This window comes from Gadus chalcogrammus, chromosome 7, assembly GCF_026213295.1.
Source record: "Gadus chalcogrammus isolate NIFS_2021 chromosome 7, NIFS_Gcha_1.0, whole genome shotgun sequence".
Taxonomy (NCBI): domain Eukaryota; kingdom Metazoa; phylum Chordata; class Actinopteri; order Gadiformes; family Gadidae; genus Gadus; species Gadus chalcogrammus.
Window position 1 is genome coordinate 2,361,997 of NC_079418.1, and position 26,278 is coordinate 2,388,274.

General features: G+C 46.2%; 1 protein-coding gene across 2 annotated transcripts; it reads right to left on the minus strand.

Annotated features, from left to right (window-relative positions):
- Positions 1-947: 947 nt before the first annotated feature.
- Positions 948-24,772, minus strand: LOC130385517 (fibroblast growth factor 14-like). Of its 2 annotated transcripts, none has more exons than XM_056594037.1 (6): positions 24,550-24,772; positions 15,053-15,163; positions 3,863-3,966; positions 1,340-1,538; positions 1,124-1,165; positions 948-1,054 (listed from the first exon to the last, which is right to left on the minus strand). In XM_056594037.1, the coding sequence occupies exons 1-6, from the start codon at positions 24,770-24,772 to the stop codon at positions 948-950; spliced, it is 786 nt and encodes a 261-aa protein (XP_056450012.1). The 2 variants fall into 2 exon arrangements, with proteins under 2 accessions (XP_056450012.1, XP_056450013.1); XM_056594038.1 differs by having other exon boundaries at positions 948-1,036; positions 1,112-1,165.
- Positions 24,773-26,278: the final 1,506 nt, after the last annotated feature.

Genomic DNA, 26,278 nt, shown 5'->3' on the forward strand with positions numbered 1-26,278 from the left:
TCCGTCCGTCAGTCAGTCCATCAGTCTGTCCGTCAGTCCGTCCATCAGTCCGGCCCTCAGTCCGTCCAACAGTCCGTCCGTCAGTCCGTCTGTCAGTCAGTCCATCAGTCAGTCCATCAGTCCGGCCCTCAGTCTGTCCATCAGTCCGTCCATCAGTCCGTGTGCGCATCACAGATATCTCCTCATCACGCTGGCAGTGTGTACTTATCAGTTGTGCTCTCCTCGTGTGTGCTACTCTGAGGTCCTCTGAACCCCCACCCTGGAGGAGGACCTTCTGGTCTGAGGTGAATCCCCCACCCTGGAGGAGGACCATCTGGTCTGAGGTGAACCCCTCACCTCAACCCGCTCCAAACTAAAGAGATGAAACCAGAACGACTCGAGGAGCAGGATCTCCTTCTGTAGTCACAGTGAGAGGGCATAGGGGTGAGTGTGCGTGTGTGTGTGTGTGTGTGTGTGTGCGTGTGTGTGTGTGAGTGTGACCCTTTTTTTTGTCCTTGATGATCTATAAGGCTCTAATGAACATAAATATGAGTCATTTTAATAATTCTTGCATTTCCTATCGTTGACGTTTACAAAAGGTCAACTTGAGGAGAGTGAGGAGGTAATTAACCAACAAGGCCGCGGTGATCCTACTACTATGATCGACATCAATATCCATATTTTGAGTTCAGTCCTTTGGAATGTGACCTCTGACCTCCCACCATGACCCCTAACCCTCCCGCCGTGACCCCTGACCTCATGTGACCTCTGACCTCCCACCTGGGATGTCTTCATGGCTCACAGCGCATCAGTTTCAGGCTCATCCACCTCCTCGCCCTGCACCACCCGACCCCACCCTCAACCCCACCCTCTACCCCACCCTCTAACACTCCACTCCCACCCTCTACCACCCCACCCCTCCCCCCCACCCACTCCCGATGAGGGTAAGCAGGGGGGTGGGGTCAGGGTCATGTTCGCTCCTTGCTGGGCCTGCTGACTGGTTTCCCCTCGTTCGTCACCAGCGGATCACTGGCTGTGCTTTTGGAGGCGGGGCCGGGGGCGGGGCCAGGGGCGGGGCCAAGGGCGGGGCCATGGGCAGGGCCGGGGGCGGGGCCGCCTTTGGCCCCTTGGACGCTCTTGGCGATGGCTCCAACGTCGTGTAGCGAGGGCTCATGGTACAGAGCCACTAGAGACAGACAGACAGACAGACAGACAGACAGACAGACAGACAGACAGACAGATCATGTGTTACTAGCTCGCTAGCTTTAGCAACGGGTCTCCTAGCCCTGTAGAAGACTCATGTGTTACTGGCATGCTATTTGTAGCTGGCCAGCCTTAGCCGCTAGCTGCAGCCGCCCACCTTCGATGGGCTTGGGCAGGAAGTGGGCGGCGGCCTTGGTCCTCTTGACGCGGTTGCCCTTCATGGCTCCGCCCTCCTTGTCGAGACCCAGGAACCAGGCCCGCCCCGACTCCTGCTGGCGGTACAGCAGCGAGCTGTACACCACGTAGTAGCTCTCGAACACCGCCTCCTTGAAGCGCGCCTCGGGTGTGTAGAGCTCCTGGGGGGGGGAGGAGGGGGGGAGGGGGCATCTGACAGATTATTGTATTTGTGTGTGAAAACAAGTTACAATACTTAATATAAATGAAGAGATTTGATCAATGTTTAAATGATGAGACAGTGACATCAGAGTCTAGACCGGGGAAGAAGAGGAGGATCAGTTCTCTCTCTCTCTCTCTCTCTCTCTCTCTCTCTCTCTCTCTCTCTCCCTCTCCCTCTCCCTCTCTCTCTCTCTCTCTCTCTCTCTCTCATTGTCATTCAGTTCAGCTCTCACTCTCTCATAGCAACGCATTGAGGTGTGAAGTGATGGGGAAGTGGCGTCACCATGGTAACCAACGCCGCACTGGGGAGGGAGGCAGCACACGCACGCACGCACGCACGCACGCACGCACGCACGCACGCACGCACGCACGCACGCACGCACGCACGCACGCACGCACGCACGCACGCACGCACGCACGCACGCACGCACGCACGCACGCACGCACGCACGCACGCACGCACGCACGCACGCACGCACACACACACACACACACACACACACACACACACACACACACACACACACACACACACACACACACACACACACACACACACACACACAGGCCTGTCACTCAGGCCTGTCACTCAGACCAGCTGTCCTCCCACTACACTGTTGAGGACTTTCTAGCACTGTCTGTGTCTGTGTTTTTTTCTGTCTGTGTTCCACCACTGTGTGTGCGTGCGTGCGTGCGTGTTCCTAGCACTGTATATCTATGATTTCCTCCTATTTCCTCCTTCCTCCTGTGTGTTAAAGTGTGTGTGTTAATGTGTGCGCGTGTTAAAGTGCATGCCTTAACGTGTGTGCGTGAACGTGTGTTACAGCCATTTTGCTTCTTACTTTTAGCAGAGTATGAGAAGTTTTGGTATGATGAAATGATTTTTATTATTATCTTAGTTGAATTTTGTATAATATTTCACGTTTGTAAACATCATGGCTGTCATCACAGGTCAAAGGTCATAAAGTAAAGGGGTTGGCCAAATGTTTGGGTTGGTCGATGGATGAGGGTAGAGTGATTAAACACTCTGTTTTGACCACTACTGTTGATATAACATTATTTACCTTATTTACAACTGCCTTGGATTCGTTTTTTGTTACTGGATAAGATCGAATCGATCCAATCTTTTTTTACCGACATATCGAGACGCTTTACGTTATTCATCGCCTTAAGAACCTTAGCTCGGAATTGACACCACAACGTGTGTGCGTAAAAGTGTGTGCTTTCTCTGTGTGTATGGGTATGAGTGTATGGGAGTGTTTGTCTCTACGCCAGTGATTATCCCCTCACTCAATACCCAAAGGGATTGTGGGTAGAGGCGGCGGAGGATGGGGCAGGGGGCGTGTCTTACAGCTGATCACACATCGCTCTGCGGTCTCCCGACCACGTGGTCTGTTCTGTCAGTCAGAACTGGACACTGACAGTTTAACACTTTTGATCATAAAACACATGCTAGTACCATCGCACACACAAACATGTACGCACCGACACACACATACACACATGCACATTTATGTAGCACACAGCATGTGCTGAGGACATGAACACCCCATCATTCATTCTTTAACAATACAACAAACGAGTCACTTTTAAAGGCTGTGTGGCCATCTTAATGACCCCAACACACCATTCCACAGCTGATCGTCGGCAGATAAGGCAGTCGTCATGGCCGATTCACCATGTGCAATTAGCGGAAAAGATCACCGACGGTTTTGACGACGGCCGATCGCACAGAACACCGTGAACCGAATCAGGTCACCGAGCCAAACTGTCCGACGACCGATAATCTGGTTGGTCTGTGAGGGCCATTAGATGTTATGAATCTTAAGGCAAGTGAAAAGCTGAATTATTAAATTCTGACATTCTGTGTGTATGTCTGTGTGTGTCTCTGTGTGTGTGTGTGTCCCTGTGTGTGTGTGTCTTTCTATGTGTGTGTTTGTGTGTGTGTGTCTCTGTGTGTGTGTGTGTGTTTGTGTGTGTGTGTCTCTGTGTGTGTGTGTGTGTGTGTGTGTGTGTGTGTGTGTGTGTGTGTGTGTGTGTGTGTGTGTGTGTGTGTGTGTGTGTGTGTGTGTGTGTGTGTCCTGGTGTCTGTTTCTGTGTGTGTGTTTGTTTCTGTGTGTGTACATGTCTCTGTGTGTGGTTGTTTGTGTGTGTGTGTCTGTGTGTATGCCTCTGTTTTGTGTTTGTCTGTGTGTGTCTCTGTTCGTATGTTTCTGTGTGTGTGTGTGTGTGTGTGTGTGTGTGTGTGTGTGTGTGTGTGTGTGTGTGTGTGTGTGTGTCTCACAGAGCAGTAGAGGTGTCCCTGTCCGTTCATGGCGATGTAAAGTCCGGTCTTCACCGACTGGATGGCGACGACTCTGAGACCCACTGGGACCAGGTTAAACAGAGCTACACACACACACACACACACACACACACACACACACACACACACACACACAGGGACCTGGTTAAACAGAGCTACATACACCACGCACACGCACACACACACACACACACACACACACACACAGGGACCAGGTTAAACAGAGCTACACACACACAAACACACACACACACACATACACATACACGCACACACAGGGACCAGGTTAAACAGAGCTATACACACACACACACACACACACACACACACACACACACACACACACACACACACACACACACACACACACAGGGACCTGGTTAAACAGAGCTACACACACACACACACTCACACATACACCACACACACGCACACACACACACACACACACACACAGGGACCAGGTTAAACAGAGCTACACACACACAAACACACACACACACACACACAGGGACCTGGTTAAACAGAGCTACACACACACACACAGACACACACACACACACACACACACACACACACACAGGGACCTGGTTAAACAGAGCTACACACACACAAACACACGCGCACACACACACACACACACACACAAACACACACGCACACACACTCTCTCACACACACACACACACACACACACACACACACACACACACACACACACACACACACACACACACACACACACACACACACACAGCGACCAGGTTAAACAGAGCTACACACACACACACACACGCACACACAAAAACAGACACACACACACAAACACAAAGTCACTAATAAAAGCGGCCCTTAGTTGATTAAGCCCGGTTAGAACTAATGCCAACTTCCACTTGAGGCTAAAGGCATTCCATCAACCCAGTTCAGCTCAGGTTAGTTCAAGCCAGGCTTACGTTATCGTGGAATAAGCGTGATCACGAGATATGTAACCAGCCCAGAACCGTGAATGTCGAATCATGGATCAAATGTCCGAGCGGGAACTTTCCCAGCGGCGGACAGAAGCTGCTTGTGGAGGTCTATGATGAGATCAAGCATATAATAACTCAAAAAGGGAACACCGTAACTGTTAGATTTCAGCTTATTTCTAAACTGTTCGGACAGACTCTGCGTTGTGTATTTTCAGTCGTAGTAGTAATTCTTGAAGTCGAAATCAAAGCAACTTGACAGGTTGGATCAGAGGGTTGAATAGATGGTTTATTCCAGGATGTAATACAGCGAGATACAGACTTAGGTTGAATAATCTATAGTGGACCCATTGAGGAGCCGTTTGATGACTTGTTCCTTGGCTGTCGAACCCTCTTCTCGTCGAACCAAAGGGTTGGGGCGAGTATTATACAAAAAGGGGATACATGAATAACACGTAGACAGACGCACTCTCTGCCTTGATAAGGTATCTGGCCCTGGCTATGTCCCGGAGGACCAGGTCGGTTCAACCTTGTTGAGACATAACAATGGCAGAATGTTGGAGATAACACCTTGTATCGTATGAGAGGCTCTTGCCTGTTCCTAGACTAGAAATGTGAACAAAAGAGAGACTCTAAAATACACCAATATTCTACATAACCATTAATAAAAACAGGGAGGCTGCCTGGCAAAAAAATCGATGATCTTTTGATTGCATAAGTAGTATTAAGCGTAATATATATACATTTTATATTGATTAATATCTGTCATCAGGGAGATAGTCTCGAGGTAATGTGTCGTCCGGGGTTCAATCCCCAGCCATTTATTAATTTAGGAAAGATTACTGGAGAAATCAAACAACTTTTCATGCCTTTTATTTTCATTTCTTTGAATATACTAAATTGACGAACCACAGTTTTTATCTCAACAGAGGTGGTCTCGGCTGCCTGCCGGGAAACTCACCTGAATGGAATTTATGTGGCTGACAATTTCCCATGAAGCAGTGTCTTTGCCATAATGACAAAGGCTTCACTATCGGTAACATTAATATCATTAACTTTACCATGGGCTATTGCAAGTTAGATTTGTATTCAAGGGATATTGTAAGTCATATTTATTATATAAAAAGTAAATTGTTAGGTCTAATTTCTCTGATATAAAGGGAATTACAAAAATAAGACAACGCCAAGAATTCAATGACTCACTCAGGACGTGAACTCGGGTCGCACATACTAGTGGCTAATGCTAGACCACTAACCCAACTGCTGGCTACCAAATTTGATAGAATACATAATGTAGGAGCCAGAATGAAGAAGGAGAAAAGTTTCTTTCATTTCGTATTTTTGTGTTTCTCTGAGTTATCTCCCTCTAGTGGCTGGACCATGCGGGTGACCTTGACATCTATATAAGGGCGACACTACCTGGGGGGAGGGGCTTGAGCAGGAAGACACAGGCCGTTTCTCAATTCGCGTACTTGTGCGTGCTCGTGTGCTCTTGGACTCGTGAAACGTCATCAGTCGTTGCCCGAGCACTGTTCCAATTCGAAGCACGCATCAAGCGAGTACTGTCGTAAAACCCGGAAGTGTTCTTGATGCGTGCTCGATCTCGCCGTTTCACCAAGCATGCATCGGAGGTGGCTCGTGTGTGCTTGCAATCGCTATAAATCCCAGGATGCATTTCGCACTCGCAGCAGTACGATGGCGGACAATATGGAGAAGACGCACAACTGTAGTTTAAGTTACTCTTAACTTATATATATATTTATACAAGGGGGGACCTAAATCCAGCGATCTGATTGGTTCCCAACTGTTGTATAATGAGCGTATACATAACTGCTATGACGCCCGATCATTTTGTGAAAGTTTGCATATCACTAGAAGGGGGTCGCCGGCCCTCCGCTGCGCGTCGGGGCTGGACAACGCCCCTTAACAGTGGTATACATAACTGCTATGACGCCCGATCATTTTGTGAAAGTTTGCATATCACTAGAAGGGGGTCGCCGGCCCTCCGCTGCGCGTCGGGGCTGGACAACGCCCCTTAACAGTGGTATAATGAGCACATACCACAGCCTGGCGTGATCTATTGCTTAATTATATAATATAATAATAATAATAATAATAATAATATAAGATAATATATAAATATATATAAAGTCGTGTGTGTATAGCTTATACACATGACAGGACACGCATATCTTTTCAATTTTTATTCATTCATAATATTTACATACTATTTGAAAATGAAAGAGGCTGGGATTTTGTTTTATATCATTTGTTTATATTGTTCAGTAGTATATGCCTAAATGAGGCCGTAGCACAGTTAGCGGACGAGCAGAGGTGGTGACGTCATCGAGTCCGCTGCTGTTCCAATCGCAGGTACGTACTCGCATGCTCGCAAGTATGTGCTTGAAGTACAGACTTGCAGGTTACGCGTGCGTCGTAGTACGCGTGCTAGGAATTGAGAAACGGCCACAGTCTTTGACCTTCTGCCAGAGAATAGAACTGAACCCTTGATTATCTTTGCAATCCTTATTTTGAATTATCGGCAAGAACTTTTGAGTTTTGTATTTTTATTTAGTCTAATTCAACCGATTGGAATTTTCAACTTTAAACTGCACTGGACCTGGATTTCTTTTGATTTAGTATGTCTGGTATAAGCGTCAGACTTTCAAGCTCAGTCAATGCAGTGGTTAATTAAGGACCAGTATAATGGCTTTTTTGCCAAGATTAGAAGCCACTATAGGAGCAGGGTAGACGACGCGCAATCCAAAACCAAAGTAAAGCAATCTGATTCGAAGTTTAAACAAAAATGCTTTATTTGTCACGGTCTCTCCCACCGGATCCTAGCTGCCACTAGTTTTCTCTGTTAGTCTTGTCTGTCTCTGTCGTGTTCTGTTTCATGTACGGGGGCGTGGCCTGCTGAACTCCCCAACCCAGCCACGGTGATCACCCGCACCTGACCGTCATCACCAATCACGCGCACCTGTATATCTTCCCCAGTCATTCAACCATTCGTCGCCAGATCGTCAGCTATACTTACCTGGTTAAGTTATCCTCCGACCTCTCTAGCCCTTTCTAGTTATTCTCGTTCGAGTCGCTACTCCTGATCCTGTTGTTTCCCTCCTCAGTCGTCGTTGTCACGTCCACCACTCGACTCCCCTCTCCTGCCGGAATACCTGTTCCTCCGAACCATCGAGGGTGACTATCTGTCCGGCAATCTACCCGACCCACCAACTCCGGATCGGCACGAACATTCTTCTCTGCTCTGTGTAGCAATAAACTGTTTAATTGCAACCAACCTCGTCCTGTCGTCATTTGTGCCGTGCGTTTGGGTTCACCCCGTCTTGAGCCGTAACATTATTAAATAAAGCTTCAAACAAAATGCTTTATTAAATAAAGCTTCAAACTAAAATGATTAGTCTCGATAACTATACTTTTCAACAAACATTTGCGGACAAAAAACTGTCCCGCTTCCCCGTCTCACTCTCGTTTGTGTCACATTCCCGCAGGTGAATTAAATCCCTTCATCATCTGAATGAATGCAATAATAGAACTGACCTACGGGGGAGCCAGACAGAATACAAACTCAATTTAACCATCGTTATATAAATTATTATTTCCATTCCATCATTGCCATATTTCCGTTATGGCTCCAACACACCGGCCCCTAATTGTTGACGCGGTAGCAAGACAATTAATCAATTAAATAAGGAGCCATAGCAAACTATTTCATGAATTGACCAACACAGCATACACTTCATAGCACATCAGAGTCCATGGATCATAATTTCTCGTAATCCATAGTTCATTATAATCCAATCCTTGGGAAGATAAAAGTAATCCATGGAACAAAAATGTAATCCTTTTGGAAAAATGTATCCTTGAAAATCCATGCATGTATTCATGGGCAAAGGGGTTCAAAAGTCAATGAAATGTGTGCGTGCAAGTATGGGAAATGAGAAACTCAAGGTTCAGGGGGTATGTGTGCAGGTGTGTGTTTCTGTTCACAATCACGACTCCATCACACTCAATCACCTGCCTCCAGGAGCAGGCAGAGCTTGTCAATGGGTCGCTGCAGGATGCTACTCTTGGTTTTCACCAAGACACTCCGAACGAGCCCTCCTGGCCCAGGCAGTGCCTTCACCACACGGCCCATGAGCCAAGAGCTCCTTGGTGCTGTGTCGTCGACTATGATGACCAGATCATCAGGTTGAAGGTTCCGCTTAGGATTGTGCCATTTACTTCGCTGCTGCATGATAGGGAGATACTCACTTACCCATCTCTTCCAGAAGCGGTCAGCAAGGTACTGTGCATGTTTCCATCTCCGCCGAGAATACATATCTTCCTTTTTAGATAGTCCCAGTCCCGGTGGCATAACTGGTTTGGCCTTTAGTTGAAGGAGGTGGTTTGGGGTTAGGGGTTCCAAATCGTTTGGATCACTGGACACTGTTGTAAGTGGTCTGTCGTTCATGATAGACTCAACCTCACACAAAGCAGTCTGCAGAGTCTCATCATCCAACACCTGTACCTGACAGGAAGCAGAATCTTCTTCACCAGCTTAATCAGCCTTTTTCAAACTCCACCGAAGTGGGTTCCAAATGGGGGTTTGAAAGTCCATTTTACTCCATCTTTCAGCAGTGCATTTTGAATCCTGTGGTGATCCATTTCCTTAAAGAGCCCATGCCATTAAAATCACATTTTTCCTGTTTGTTAAATAACATAGGTCTGAATAAGTTTGTGAGCTGTGGTAAGTTTGAAATCTATGCAGTTTGTCTGCTGAATGCAATAGGCAATGAAAGGAAAAAGGCAGAAGAAATGAGCCAATCTGGATAAGGTGACAGTAGCCGCGTTTACATGGCACATCTGATCCGCATAGATTTCTATGCGGCATAGATCTGTTCCTAAAATGTGTTCCGAATGTACTGTATACATGGCAGTAACAAAAGTGTCCATTATGTCTCTCGCGCACACCTGACACAACTCTGGACCGGCGGCGACATAATGGATGTCTTATCACTATCGGGGATTTTAAATTTGATTTTAACGAAAGCACAGCAGGAGAGAGCTTTTCTCTGCCTGCTGCTTCAATTAAGCAGGAGGAGGACAGTGCAGAAACGTATTATTATATATTAACCCTAAGCTCCGCCGCAAACATGAGGAATTAGGATGCGAGTCCGCAGCCAAGACTGGTGGGAGAGAGTGGTCTTACGGGAATTTAGTGACCAGGAATCCTCGAAGGTCCAATTGCGAACTACAGCAGCTGCCATCTCTCTAATGGTGCGGCCACACCAACCGCGTTACTCGCGTTGGACAACGCGAGTACCGCGCCTAACCTGACGCTTGACCAGTGTGTGGTGGTTCAACGCTTCCAACGCGTCAACGGGCCAACGCAGCTAGATTAGTCCATGTCCATGCAAGTGAACGGAGCGTTCCCTCTTCGTCATAACTATCAAACCAAACATCCTTCACATTCACCGAGCGAACATTATGAAAGTAAAATGCACATTTCTCGCTAGAAATGTTTCCATAAACGCATTTAATGGCGTAACTATGTTACTATTTCCACCCAGAAGAAAAAAGAAAGATGTCGGCCGTATGCTTCTGTGCAAGCTCACTACTCTCTGCCAGTGACGTCGGGTCAAGCTCCACGCTGATTGGCTACCGCGGCTAAGCGTCACGCGTTGGAGCGTTGAAAGTTCAATTTTCTGAACTCCGGGCGTTGGTGCGTTGGGCGCGTTACTGCGTTTACGTGCGTAATTACGTGCAACTGCCGCGCCTAACGCCCCCAACGCAACGCTTCAACGCTTCAACGCTTCAACGCGTGTACCGCGCCTAGACCAATGGTTCCCTATGCAAAAATGCAGATTTTCAACGCCCCTAACGCGAGCAACGCGGTTGGTGTGGCCGTACCTTAAGTTAAGAAGTATTTTAACGTTCAGCCTGCAAAAGTACAAGTAGTAGCCTACTCATTTACAGTTATCTCGGACGCACGCGGACACTACGATACGCAAACACGTCATTAATAAACACCCATGTCCCGTCGCTTAGCAACCGGACACGCTTACCGGACTACTTTTACGGAGTGATAACAAAGACGTGAATCAGGCAATAAATCCACTTTCCTTGACAGCGGTGAAGTTCGGTGTGCTTAAAAGTACCGACGGAGCTCAGTGGACCAATTGCGAACTACTGCGGCTGCTCTAAGTTAAACCCCAATCTATTCGGAATAAGTGTATACATGGCGATTAAAACGGACTACACCACCTCTTCTATTCGGCATAGAATCTATGCCGAACAGATAATTGTATTCCGAATGAGGCGTATACATGATCATTTTCTGTTCCGCATAGAAATCTATGCGGAACAGATGTGTCCATGTAAACGCGGCTACTGTGACGTAGCGTTGTCAAACTATTATTCATGGCCCTGCCCACTTGGTTGGTTCGTAACCACCCACAAGAATTCTGAAGGAGTCGTGATTGAGCTAGTGCTAAATGCTAATACGTGTATGGTAGTTGCTTAGTTCGTAGTAACAGGCTAGTTACAGAATTTTGAATGCAATGGCAGAACGACATCGAAGTTCATGAACTGTGACATGCTGTTCATGAAGCACCTTCATGAACAATGGCTCTTAGAAATGGGTTTCTAAGAGCCATTGCGATACATCCACCGTAAACAGAGCGCATGGTACCGTGGCTACAAGCTGCTCAGGGCCAGGTGATAATATATATTATAGATTATATGATATAGATATCTATGTATAATATGGGTTTCTAAGAGCCATTGCGATACATCCACCGTAAACAGAGCGCATGGTACCGTGGGCTGCTCAGGGCCAGGTGATAATATACATTATATATTATATTATATTATATAGATATCTATGTATAATATGGGTTTCTACGAGCCATTGCGATACATCCACCGTAAACAGAGCGCATGGTACTGTGGCTACAAGCTGCTCAGGGCCACACCCCCACCCCCCTCCTTGACCTGCCTTGACACGCCCACCGTAACCAGAGCGCATTGTACTGTGGCTACAAGCTGCTCAGGGCCACACCCCCACCCCCCTCCTTGACCTGCCTTGACACGCCCACCGAAACAGCGCGTTTGGGGGAAGCTCAATGTGCGACAGGTTCGGAGTGGCTGTAACTCTGCACCACGGCTGAATTTCGGGGACGTCTTTGAGTACTGTGTTTGTGGCCCACTAATACCTATATTAAAGCATCCATAAATAGCATGGCATGGGATCTTTAAGAGATTTCTGCAGCTCTTTCCGCGCTCCAACAAAATTGGTCCCATTGTCTGTGCGTATGCTGGTGACTGGTCCTCTGCGACATATAAACCTGTGGAACGCATTAATGCACGATCCGAATAGCCTGCTACTTCCAACTGCACAGCCCGGCTCACCAGGCAAGTGAAGATCACTCCCCAGCGTTTCACATGTGCCCGGCCCCGCTTTACATTTATGGGTCCAAAATATTCAATCCCAACATGCGTAAAGGGTGGGAGATCCGGCGATACACGATCTTCCGGAAGGTCGGCCATTTTCTGCTCTGCAGCTGCTGCTTGCAAGGAAGGAGTTGGCACTAGGCAACCAATATCTTTGATTCAGTGTGGAGAGCATATGACTTCTTCCAGAATGCCCAACTCTCTGATTAATGTTGCGTAAGACTAGTATGGATACGTGAGAACCTTTTTGAAGGATAATCGGATTCTTCATCTCTATCGGCATTGCCAACCTGCTTATTCGCCCTCCCACTCTCAACATACCCTCATCCAGAATTGGATTTAGTTTACAAATTGAGCTACTTGCCTTCACTTGTATACCTTTCTTCAAGTGAGCAAACTCCTGAGAGAGGTAGCATTTTTTTTCAAAGCGAATGATAGATTCTTCAGTTTCTGTGATGACTTCCACAGACAGCTCCTGTGCCCCAGGTTCTATCTTACGATGCTCCATCAGGACTTTCATTTTGTCCACTCTGGGCTCAGGTTTCCACTAGCTGCTCTCTTCCTTTCCTGTAGTAGAAGGAGAAGTGCCCGTATCCTAAACATCCATGCAATCCCTTGTTTCAATCTATTCCATGATGAGTAACACTCAATCAACATGCTGGTTGGATTAGTGTCCACACTAACAATGTTTGCAGAGACCTCCCTTTTGACCTCAGGATCATCTAGAGGGATTTGTCCTAGTCTCTCTGGGATTTCAGGCCATTCTGTTTCCTCCTTCTCTAGAAACTGAGGACCCTTCAGCCATCTTACCGACTTCAAGAATGACTCTATGTTTAACCCACGTGAAGCGTCGTCGGCTGGGTTGTCCTTAGAGTTAACATATCTCCATTGTTTGTCTTAGGATGGTTCACAGATCAATGAAACTCTGGAGGCAACAAAGGCCTGGTATCTTCTTGTTTTGTTGTGGATATATCCCAATACCAATGTGCTAACTGTCCAGAAAACAGAGTCCTTGAGTTCCTGTTGTAGCTCCCTTTTCAGCATCCAATCCACTTTCACGGCAAGTGTTGCTGCAGTAAGCTCCAGCCTGGGTATTGTGATCTGTCTGAGAGGACTCACTCTTGATTTTCCCAGAACAAATACAACGTAGAACCTTCCTGCTGTGTTGGTGGCCCTGAGATAGCTGACAGTGCCGTAACCTATTTCACTTGCATCACTGAAGTGATGGAGCTCTGCAGTCCTTATAGGGCAACTGTAAATCAAGAGTCAAGTGCCCTTTCGATGGGCAATTTCTCCTTGTCTAAGTCTAGTTCCTTAAATTGCTTGGCTCTGTGATGTTCTGGAATACTCGCCAGCACTTCACGGCTATTACTGACCCATTTGGTCAATGAGAAGCCCCCTTGGGCACATGCCTCTCTGAGGTCACTGATAAGCTTGATAGCTTCTTCCACTGTGGCTGTAGACATGAGGCAGTCGTCGACATAGAAGTTGTTCCTGATTGTCTGAGTTACTTCTCTGGGGTCCTTGGAGGAGTTCCTGGTTTAGAGAGGTGTCTTTAAAAGATGCAGCACAATCTAACACAATTCTTAGTTTTCCCTTCTGTTGATGGTAACCATCATGGTGAGGTATGTGCCATACCTGTCCATCCTTACGATGAAACTGTTCCATTGGGACCTTTTCTGCATAACCCTTTTCCAGCACATCAGTCATGAACCTTTTATCCTCAATGGCATATCCTGCATCGCTCTTAAATTTCCTGAGGAGATTTAGAGTGCGTTGTTGGGCCACTGCACCTTTGTTGTGAAAAGGTAAAGGCAGCTGGTAGTGTCTATTCTTGAGAACAAAAGAATTACATGCCATCGTGATGAACCTTTTATCCTCATCCAATGTTTCTTCCTTTTCGTCATACTCCTTTTTCCGCAGAAGTCGTGGTTATACTGCGTAAGGAGAAGGTCCTTGAGATTGGAGACCGATATTCGATTGGCTAACATGACGCTGGGTCCAAGCTATATATATATAGCTTGGATATATACAAGTTATATAAATTATTATTATTTCCATTCCATTATTGCCATATGTCAGTTATGGCTCCAACACACAGGGACTGGGTTAAACAGAGCAACACAAAGAGACACACACACACACACACACACACACACACACACACACACACACACACACACACACACACACACACACACACACACACAGACCAGGTTAAACAGAGCTACACACACACTCACATACACACACACACACACTCTCACAGAGAACAGGTTAAACAGAGCTAAACAAAGAAATACACACAAAGACAGAAACAGACCCACTCAGGGACCATGTTAAACAGAGTTACACGAAAAGAGACACACACAGACAGACACAGAGACCAGGTCAAACAGAGCTACACACACACGTACTCATGTATTGACCTCTTCCCTATAAAAATTGTATGCAAGATTAATGTTAAGCATTCATTATGGAAATATGTGTGCTTGTGTTTGTGTGTGAAGAAATATGTTCTTAATATGTTGTTATTGATGCGTGCATCTCAAGGCGTTATTCCTAATGACCAAACATATTACTTACTTACAAATACGCACACACAAACCCACATGGACACACACGTATTTCCTCTAAAGTGTGTGTCTGTCTGTCTGTGTGCATGTCTGTCTGTCTGTCTGTCTGTCTGTCTGTCTGTCTGTCTGTCTGTCTGTCTGTCTGTCTGTCTGTCTGTGTGTGTGTGTCTGTGTCCTACAGGCATTGCTGCTGTCGTCCGTGGTTCCGTCCAGCGTTCCGTCCGGTCCGACCTGGAGGTAGAACCCGGTTCTGCAGAACAGACGGGTCACGATGCCCTTCAGATGGGGCTCTTTTGGGGGGGGGGGGGGGGGGGGGGGGGGGGAGAGAGGAGGGAGTGACATTTTATCCATGCACAGTGTGTGTAATATCTCTTTTTCCAGATGCTTGCAGAAGACATATAACATTCTGAAAGACTCATACCACCTTGCCAATTATCTGTTTGAACTGCTGCCCTCAGGGAAACGTTACAGGTCCATCAGAACATGCACCACAAGATTCATGAACAGTTTCTAACCCAAAGCAGTCACCATACTCAACACTGACCTGAAAATAAATCCACTAGTTCTGACAGTATTAACCAGTGACATCCACACCTAATGCAATGCTCAGCACTTTACATATTTGCACTACTATTTTAAGGCATACTATTTCTAGGGATACAATGGCACTAAGTTAACGGTATAGTTACCTTTATTTTTTTTAAATGAGACCAGTACGTGAGTGCACTGAATTTCGTTGTACTTCTGTGCAATGACAAATAAATATATCTTATCTTAATTATGGGTATTCGCTGCATTGGTTTGAACATAATTGTGTATTTATTAACTATGTAATTTAATGCCACAACGTTAAACACAGAAATGTTGCCTTCAAACTTTTCATTGCCTTAATATATAGAAAATATTTTTCTTTCTTTCTTTTGAGTAAGGACATTTATTCTTATGTTTTGTCGATGCGTCCTCCCAGAAAACCACAAGTCAGAAATGACATTGTGACTTTTCACTTCTTATTGCGGAGCCATTAAAGGGGAACTATGCTTGGTTTGCGCTCGCATTGAGCTACAGCTTCGGGGAGATATTTTACAACACTGTCGTGAAAACTCGTTGACGAACCTTCCCCATCCACTTCTACGCTAGCCATGTGCATTTATTTTCAAAGAAGCCGGCGAATGCGTGGAGCGTGGAGGTAGATGTTCATAAAGAGTAGACAAGGTTATACATTTTGAAAGGGCGTATGTGTTACAATAAACCCATCCTTTTTTATTGTTGACGGGGAGATGTTATATCTTAGATTAGAATTGTTTTATCTTTGGTTGTTGAACAGAACGATCAGTGTAAGAGTGTTGGCCAACATAATACATAACGATAGCATGAACAATTTGCGCAGCAATCATACATTTATGTATCTGGGCCCCGTTTCCCGAAAGCGTCGTTAGCCTAAGTGGATCGTGAAGTGCGTCGAAAGGGCATCGTAGAGTTTTCACCGCGTTTCCCGAAAGCATCGTGGGGAACGAACGTCTTGAAAACGCTCGTAGCTAACGAGTACTCCAGGGGTGCTCGTAGGTACTCGTAGGACGCTAAGAGCATCGTCAGCTATAGCCTCAGTGGCGACACCATCGGACATTCCGTCTATTGGATGCGTTTTATTAAAACGCATTGCGCCTTTATGTTCTTAGTTTGGTAATTAATAAAGATTATTAATTAATTTATTAATAAAGATGTTCAAATGGCCAAAATAAAACGGGACAGTCCAGAAAATGTTTGCGCAGGCAGGGCACTCAAAATGTGTGAGAGAAAGTGGGGGGATTTGTGCAGACTGACATAGGCTACTCATAAAACGTAGCATAAAATAATGTAACAAATAAATTAAAATTAAACAAATTAAAAAAAATAAAAATAACGAAATTAAAGAAATTAAAAAAAATAAGAAAACAAGCAACGGAGCAGGCAAAAGGCTGGGAAATGGTGGGGATTGGTCACGTTGACGGGAATGTTTAGTGACATGAGGGAGGGTGGAGGGGGTTAAAAAAAAGTCTCAATCACTATCCGACGCGCATGAAAACCAGCCGCGTAGTTATCAGGGAGGCCGTCCTCACACCGATCTTCCTCATCGTCATCGTCCTCAACGTCCTCCGGTTCAAGCAATGCCACCCCAGCCTTAGCTGCAATGTTGTGCAACATAGCCGTCACACATATCACGGCGCATGACTTGGCCGGAGAAAACTGGAGCCCTCCGCCTGACTTGTGACTGACTTGCATCTAAAGCGATCCCGATCGTGCGCTCAACGATGCACCGGGCCAGACGGTGGGCTTCGTTGCATTCCTCATCATGGACGTCTCCCGGGTTATTCACAGGTGTGAAGAGGAATTATTTAAGGGGGGAAAATGCCGTGAAACGCACAGTGCATTCAAGATTAGGACTGATATATGTCGGTTTAAGCCTAATCAATTGTGTTTTAATGTCTTTAGCATTCATATAATTGCAGTCTATTTTTTTCGTAGGCTACTCTGCTGTTGTCCTTGATGGGGATATATTTTAACCCTTTTTAACACAATTTTCCTGCGACATTCCTGCGTCTCCCCCTCCTACGGAGCCCATTTCAGCACCGTGTCAGTAGACAGTTACAATCCTACGACGTCGTGAGTGCAGCGAATGCGCGTTCACGTTAAGAGGAGTTTCGGGAAACGCTCCAAAGAAATTGACGATGGATCGCAAGATCCATCGTGAGAATGATCGTACGAGCGTGGATCCATCGTTATCGGGAAACGGGGCCCTGCTCAAGTATGTCACTTGTGTACGGAATTACAGGGAAATGGATTCGGAGATCGAGACGGTATGCTGTCTCCAGTCCCAGCAGGAGAGTAGTCCTAGGCAGATGCTTTGTCTGGAAGATTAGGGACACATTTATGTTTACGTGTAAATGCTTGCAAATAAACATTGTAAATGAATATTATTGTATATTGTTTTAAAATGTTTCCATTTTTTTTAAATATCAGATGTTTGCACCACCTTTCTTTCATTTGTTCAATAATACACACTTTGGTAAGAAAAATATTTATTTTGGATATTGAAAGAAATGCAAGTGACAGTTCTTCATGGTTTGTTTTTTGCCTTATAGCTATTGTGTAACATCTTCTTGAGGGTTCTCTGGATTTCCTCGTGACACTTGTACCCGCACAAGTTCGGGTGTGGGTGGTGGCTGCACCGGCGCAGACAGGCCGAGCCGTCTTGGGTCATCAAGCCTCATGCCTCATAACAATGCTGTTTGCCAACACTAGTAACTAAGACAAATTACAAAGCAGAACTGTTACGATACAAACATGTTTACAAGCGGGGAACTACACCAAAGGTATAACATGGCTAAAGCTATAATGGAGGTTCACGTATCGTGAAGGCCTAAACACACCGGCGCCGAAGCGCAGCGGCGCGCATTTCATGCACGTCAAAAGCCGCCCCTAGCACCAACTGGAAGCGGCGCGACGGTCGCGCTGCAGTATAAAATCAGGAAGTCACCTGTCAATCAACCGCAACAAAGAGACGAAACGCAATGGGTGAGTAGCCTATTGTATTCTAGTTCATTTATTTTCCATCTTTTTGGCTGAATAATTTGAAAAATGTATAATCTGCGCAATGAAAGTATGTTTTCAAGCAGCAGATCTACCAACTTAGTTTGTAGGGCACTTTATCGTTTTATTTACTGTAATTTGTTATTTATTTTATATTTTGCAATTATTCATCTACTGCGTCAACAATCTCAATAACTGCAGGACCTTCTATTAAGCCTTTTTAGTATATAGTGCAGTCACCTTTTGTTTTCCCAATTGTTATTGTGTGTATTTATTGTATTGAGCTACTGGATGGCTTTATTGGTCCCCATTGGGACCAATAAAGTAGCTTTCTATCTATCCATCTATATAGCTGTTACGGGTGAACATAATATTGTGTATTATGCTTGGTTGTGCTGCTCTGCCTCCATGTCCCATAGTAGGAGGAGACTGGGCGTTACCTTCGGAAGCACTGATTGATGAAAGGCCGGCCCTCCCAAGTATAAAAGCCTGCCTACTTCAAGATGGCTCGCTCTCTCTCTCAGCCTCGACATGGCAGACGCTGGCCGGTCGCACGCTTTTGTTTTGGTTGAATTAGAAGTCGTTTGTTAAACTGGTCTGTATTAATTGTGATCTTTGTTGATCTTTGATCTAGGAGTGGTTGCGTTTTTTCTTCTGTTTTAGTGGCAACCGTCTCGCATTTTTTCTGTTAAGCAAGTTTTGGCTCTTTTGGGAAATAAACAGAACACTATTCTTTCCCAAAAATCTGTCATTTTTCGTTATTATGTTAACTGCTCACACGTTTGATGTGGGCCCGTAACAATAGCCTTAACATAGCCAGACATTTACATGTATGCAGCCAGTAGTTATCCATTTTAATTGAACACAAGCTATTTTACATTTTATTGAGTTATTTTTATTTCAACAGAACAATTGTTGCCAGACAGAGGGTGGTTGCCCTTCTTCTGCTGCGCCGTAGGCGGGTAAGGAGAAGACTAAGGGTTTGGGTGCACCCCATCAATGAACGGAGACAAGAACAGGGGGTATGCCACAATCTGGTCCAGGAGCTCCGTGCAGATCCTGGCCAATATTTCAATTTGCCACTAGGAAGTGTACAATGGCAGAACCGTATGGAGTAGCCTAGTCATGATGACCTATAATCTAGTTATTATCCCTCTCTGGTATACTTTTTTGCATATATATATATATATATATATATATATATATATATATATATATATACTTTTTTTTTATCCCTCTGGATAAATACAGTGATGTTATTGCTGTGCTGGATTCAGTAGCCAGTGTATTTTATTTGAGGGCTCGAGACACTTAATGTTATTTTTCCTTAAATCCAGAGAGACAGTTAATGCATGATCTGATACCAGAGAGACAGTTAATACATGACAATGCATTTTTGAGCTTTGCCTGTGTTTTCTTTTACTTATTGATTTTATTGTATGAGAACGTTTCTATGTGAAGCACTTTGAGTCTGCTTCATGCATGAAAAATGCTATATAAATGAAGTTGCCTTGCCTTAAATAAAAAAATATATATTACAAGTAATCTGGTTTCTACATGGTGTGATTATATGTGACTTGATTTCGTCTATTTCCCATTATGGTTAATGGTTTGGGTACTTAGTCCACCATTGTTGATTTCCACCTGAAGAGCCAATCTCCAGAGCTTTGGCTCGCCAGGCAATGTCCTTTTTGGAGTTGTCTTTGTAATGACGGGAACTTTGGTAATACAATTCGACATATTTTTCCACCTCGACGACTAGTCTCTCATCGTCCATTTTCGTAATTGTTTCTCACAAACGAAAGAGGGCAACATCCAGTGGTGAGGAGTAGATATGGAGGTGCCTACGGGACCCGGGATGTACAAACCAGCTTTTAAAAAGCGCTTTTTCAGGGGCGGCGACGCTAGGGAATAGAACATTGGCTCGAAGACTAGTTGGGCGGCGCAGCACGGAACACTGCCGCGCGTTTATTCGGCGCCGGTGTGGGCTAGTACATCCAGAATAATGGGGGCAGACTTTTTGACGCGCCGAAGCCGGTGTGCTTAGGCCTTAACAGTTCTGCTACCGACGAATATGTTCTAACTAGCAGCTCTCGTGCAGGGTACGGCATTATATGGCCAGCCGGACATATCACATGATGTAGGATATACACTCTTAGAATAATCAGAGGCATTTAAATAGCAGTCTAGTGATCTAAATAAACAAGAACCTGGATTCGGGGATTTAGCCTGTATCTGGGGGACGAGACAGACGAACAGCAAAACAACCAAAAAAAAGTTTCAAAGGCTTGTAAGTCTGGGTTTGAAAACTCAACACCTTGTAAAAAAGGTTTTGCAACACTGAAAAAAGAGATTATAACCTGAAAAAAATTCAAACAAAAATTCTAACATCTGCAAACATGATTTTGTGTTCTATTTTATCTTCTTCATCATTTTCACCAACACATTTTCAAAGTTCAAACAATATCACCAGCGCATTTGCAGTTTCAAATCTGGCACTGTTTTAACAGTGTATTTCATTTTTTCCCGGTTTTGAAACCTTGTAAATGGGATTCTGCAAACAGGTGTTCATACATTGAGAAATAAGTTTTGAAAGGTTGAATATACGTATTTTTTCAGAACTGACTTCAGCACTGACTTTTCAGAGATTTGACCACACAGGCGCAAGCTTTGAGTCACGTGAATATTGGCAGTTTTCGGTCGCGCACTCGTTTTGAAACTCCTGACAGTCAAATCTGAAGAGAAAAAAAAACGTTCCTGGGGGCGGGACCATTTAGCTCTAAACCTATTGGTTGCTCTCGGCTGACGTACATTCCAATCACATGTGCGGTTCACCGGGCTGTGCGTGATTGACAGTGCTCTGCCGATGAAAAGAATGTGATTGGAATGTACGTCAGTACATTCCAAGGGGTCAGACAACTATCATGCCGTCGCAGTCCACCGCCCAGACTCCCCCATCCGCCAACACCCGCATGGGGATAAGGGAGGGACGAAGGATGTACACGTGCCGTTCACCGGGCTGTGCGTGATTGACAGTGCTCTGCCGATGACAAGAATGTGATTGGAATGTACGTCAGCCGAGAGCAACCAATAGGTTTAAAGCTAAATGGTCCCGCCCCCAGGAAAGTTTTTTTTTTCTTCAGACTTGACTGTCAGAAGTTTCAAAACATATGCGCGACAGAACACTGCCAATATTCACGTGACTCAAAGCTTGCGCCTGTGTGGTCAAATCTCTGAAAAGTCAATGCTGAAAAGTCAGTTCTGAAAAAATACGTTGCAATGGCGTAAACGTACACCTTTACATGTTTTTAAAACTAAATATACAACCTTTCAAAACGTATTTCTCAATGTATGAACACCTGTTTGCAGAATCCCATTTACAAGGTTTCAAAACCGGGAAAAAATGAAATACACTGTTAAAACAGTGCCAGATTTGAAACTGCAAATGCGCTGGTGATATTGTTTGAACTTTGAAAATGTGTTGGTGAAAATGATGAAGAAGATAAAATAGAACACAAAATCATGTTTGCAGATGTTAGAATTTTTGTTTGAATTTTTTTCAGGTTATAATCTCTTTTTTCAGTGTTGCAAAACCTTTTTTACAAGGTGTTGAGTTTTCAAACCCAGACTTACAAGCCTTTGAAACTTTTTTTTTCAGGTTTGAATTATGGCAGGAAACTGGCTCCATAGAAAACAAACGTGTTTGGTAGCGAGTACGCGAACACCCCAGCAAGCAAGCAAGCTAGAAACATACAGGGCTCCCAACAAAACGGTTGAGCAAAGACATTTTTACAGAGACTATCAACATCAACAAGCAACAATACTAAGGGGACAAAGTTCACCCAAGGGTACTTACAGTTTCAAGAGCAACACGGCCATGGCAGGTCGGCATCCGATTTGCAGTCTTTTCTTTCTTTCAGTTCACGCTATTCCTGAGAAGGTCGCCCAACGTTTACTCGTGTCTGGCCTCTCTGTCGGTCAGTCTCCCTTTTCTCTTCTTCTGTTTCTCCGACATTGGGTTTCTCTGTCTCTTTTTAGTCGGCTGATCCATGATGAATGTAACGGTTCCGTGTTTGTGGGTCTGTAGTGCCGTAAAGCAATTCGGTGCAGAGACTCCCGCGAGAGTGGGCGGCGGGTCGCCGGCAGGAACTTGCATGATCCCTTTTTCCACCAAGATGCGCTAGGAGGAGTCGAAACAGCGACCAATCGACCCATAAAGTGTAAAAGAACCATCACAATGACTCTTAACCTGTTATATTAAGGTCAATTAAGCAAAAAAAGTTGCATAGTTATTCTCCTCCTCCTCCTTAGTGTCTCTCCTCCTCCTCCTCCTCCTCCTCCTCCTCTCTCTCCTCCTCCTCCCCCTCCTCTCTCCTCCTCCTCTCCCCTCCTCTCTCCTCCTCCTCTCCCCTCCTCCTCCTCCTCCTCTCTCCTCCTCCTCTCCCCTCCTCCTCCTCCTCCTCTCTCCTCCTCCTCCCTCTCCTCTCTCTCCTCCTCCTCCTCCTCCTCTGAGCTGGGACATGCGTTCTGCCGTTCTCCTCCAGATCTCGTCCCAGCGGACCGCGATGAACCGAGGTGACGTCTGACCTGAGCTGAAACATGTCCAGACAGAGCTGTCCCCCCACGGTATACCACAAAGACACACACGCACACACACACACGGATCCTCCTGCGGCGACAGTTAGAACGAGACGAACGAAACTTAACTAATTAGGCTTCAGCTCAATGCCTGGTTGTGTGTATCAATGCCTGGTTGTGTGTATCGATGCCTGGTTGTGTGTATCAATGCCTGGTTGTGTGTATCAATGCCTGGTTGTGTGTATCAATGCCTGGTTGTGTGTGTCATAAGATTTCAGATAGGTCACCCCACTTCTACCTCATAGAATCTTTGTGACCCTAACCCTAACTTGAATCTTTGTGACCCTGACCCTAACTTGTCAGGGTCAGCCTCACCCTACCTTGACCTCTTTCAGGGCTTTTAGCAGACACATTTATCTTAAGCGACTCAAAACAGTTAATTCACCCATTCACCCATTCACACACCGACGGCGGAGTCGCCCCCTCAGGGCGACAGACAGCTCGTCAGGAGCAGTCAGGGTGAGGCGTCTCGCTCAGGGACACCTCCACACTCGGCTAGGAGGAGCCGGGGATCGAACCGGCGCCCGCAGGTTACCAGCCGACCCGCGAGACCTCCTGGGCGAAGCCTCATAGGTCAGCCTGCGTCAGAGGTCACCCTCCGTCCCATAATGATCCATTCATCGTCTCTGATCACCGGTGGTCTACCCGGTGGACCCGGTTTGTCCCGGATTATCCAGTGGCATTCCCGGTAGTCTCCCATCTGTTACCAGGGAGAATCCCCCTTTCCCATCGTTGCCATGGCGACAGCCACATGACTTCCTAACGGGTGTTAGGAAGTCATGTGGCTGGGAAGGGTGTTCCCCCCCTCCCCCCCCCCCCACACACACACACAGATAGACAAGACGCACTGTGTGTATGTGTGTGTCTCTCTGTCTGTCTGTGTGGTGTGTGTGTGTGTGTGTGTGTGTGTGTGTGTGTATGTGTGTGTGCGTGTCTGTTGTTCCTCCAGACCTTGGCGGGCCAGAAGAGAGGAGATGGAACGAGAGGTGAGAGTGGATATGAGAGAGAGAGAGAGAGAATCAGACAGAGACAGAGACAGAGACAGAGAGAGAGAGAGAGAGAGAGAGAGAGAGAGAGAGAGAGAGAGAGAGAGAGAGAGAGAGAGAGAGAGAGAGAGCAGGATGAGGATCAGGTAGGAGAGGAGGTGTTGAGAGGCATATTGAGGGGAGGGAGGAGGCGAGATGGGGAGAAGAAGATAGAGTAGACACACACACAATTACACACGCACGCACACACATACATAAACAGACACACACACACACACATACATAAACAGACACACACACACATACATTAACAGACGCACACACACACACAATTATGTGTTGTTGACGCGTGTGCACGTCCAACACCAAAAAGTGTGTGCCTACCTGCGTTCGCCTTTGTGTGTGCGTGTGTGCGCGTGCATGCGCTTGTCTACGCGATAACGCGCGCCTTTCGCCCGCCGCGGCGCCGCGCGCCCAACACACACCTTGTCTCCGCAGCCGCCGCTTCTTCCGCCCGAAGATGCGCACCTTGGAGAAGATTTCCGCCAGGCTGCCGCTGCCGCCGCCCCCGCCGCTCCCGCCGCACAGCGCGCCGCTCTTCCTGGCGGCCGGACTCTTCCGCCGCCGGTTGGGCGCAGGGCGGTGCGCGTTCTGCTCGCGCGCCTGCCGCTTCTGTCGGATCAGCCCGCTGGCGATCGCCGCCGCCATGTCTCAACTCCACCACCTCCACCTCCGCCGGCACCACCCGCCGCCCCCACCCAGAGAGACCCCTTCAATTAGAGTCCGTGGTCTGGGTCCACGCGCCAAAAACAGTCCACCGTTACCACGGCTCAGACTGCCGCTCCTCCTCGCGCTGTGATGACGTGTCGCCGTTACATGACGCGTGTTACCTGTCCGCCCCGCGCGCCTCAAATGTCACCGCGCGCGTCTTCCCGTGGTCCGTGTGTCCGTTCGCGTCGCCATGGCGCGACTTAGCGCACGAGACGAAGCCGGTTGCGGAGAAACGATCGGAACGGAAACGTGCCGGCGCGCGGAAGACGCAGTTCGCCATCGGTACCATCGGTACCATCGGTAGAGATAAGAGGCGCGCGGACAGAACAGCGGAGAGGAGTCTGGACACACGCACACGCACTCGTTCTCAACAGTGTTTCTCTTCCTTTTGGTTTCTATCCTATGGCTTTCCGAACTTAATCAGGGGGAAAAAAACAATGAAAGAGTCCCGTCTGCAGTCCTAGTCCAGAGTACCGCTAAAGGGACGTGGACCCCTGGAGTCTGGTCTGGATGTGGTCTAGATCCAGACCAGTGTGTGTGTGTGTGTGTGTGTGTGTGTGTGTGTGTGTGTGTGTGTGTGTGTGTGTGTGTGTGTGTGTGTGTGTGTGTGTGTGTGGGGCTTACTTTTCTATCCAGGTCATCCAAAATCAAGGAACTAGTAAGGGTAAATTCCACATCCAGATAATAGAGACACACACACACACACACACACACACACACACACACACACACACACACACACACACACACACACACACACACACACACACACTATTTGTTAATTTATTAATCTTTTCTTTGTTTTAGGGTGCGCAGGTTCCAAATTGAAAAAAAAAATAAAAAATTTAACCGAGCGTTTGAAGCTCCACCTAATATGAGCCACGTTACGCTCAGGTCTGTATATTGTGAGGGCGAGGAGTGCCCCGCTGTGGCTGATAGAGAGAACTGTACCCTAGTCTCGTTCGGTCATTACTGTTTGTTCTATTCTACATTATTACAGTTTTTCTCAGTCGCTTTGGTACATTTCTCAGATCAGAATTGAAATTCTCTAAACTACCTGTTCAATCTTCACCTCATTGTGTCACTTGTGCACCTCAAAAAAGCAGTTTCTCATTTCTTTGAACAAGTTGCAAATGCTTTGGTACATTCATGCAAATGTTTATGTACAATTCTCTGCTCTTTCCTACATTATCAATGTCATGTTGATCAAAATGTATTGTAATGGGTTTCTATTGTATAGTCTCACCTCTGCAACATTTAGGTAGGCCTATTAGTTCATTGCTTAAGTCTTTACATGCAAAATTGTTGAACAAGTTGTCATAATATGTCAAGCAAATTTCTATACATTTCTGTTGGACTTTTTTTTTCTAAATCTGTCTTGAATTGGTAAATTACTACCAGGTGAATCTTGACTTTCTCTAAAGAAGTTAAATGTCTGCAGTG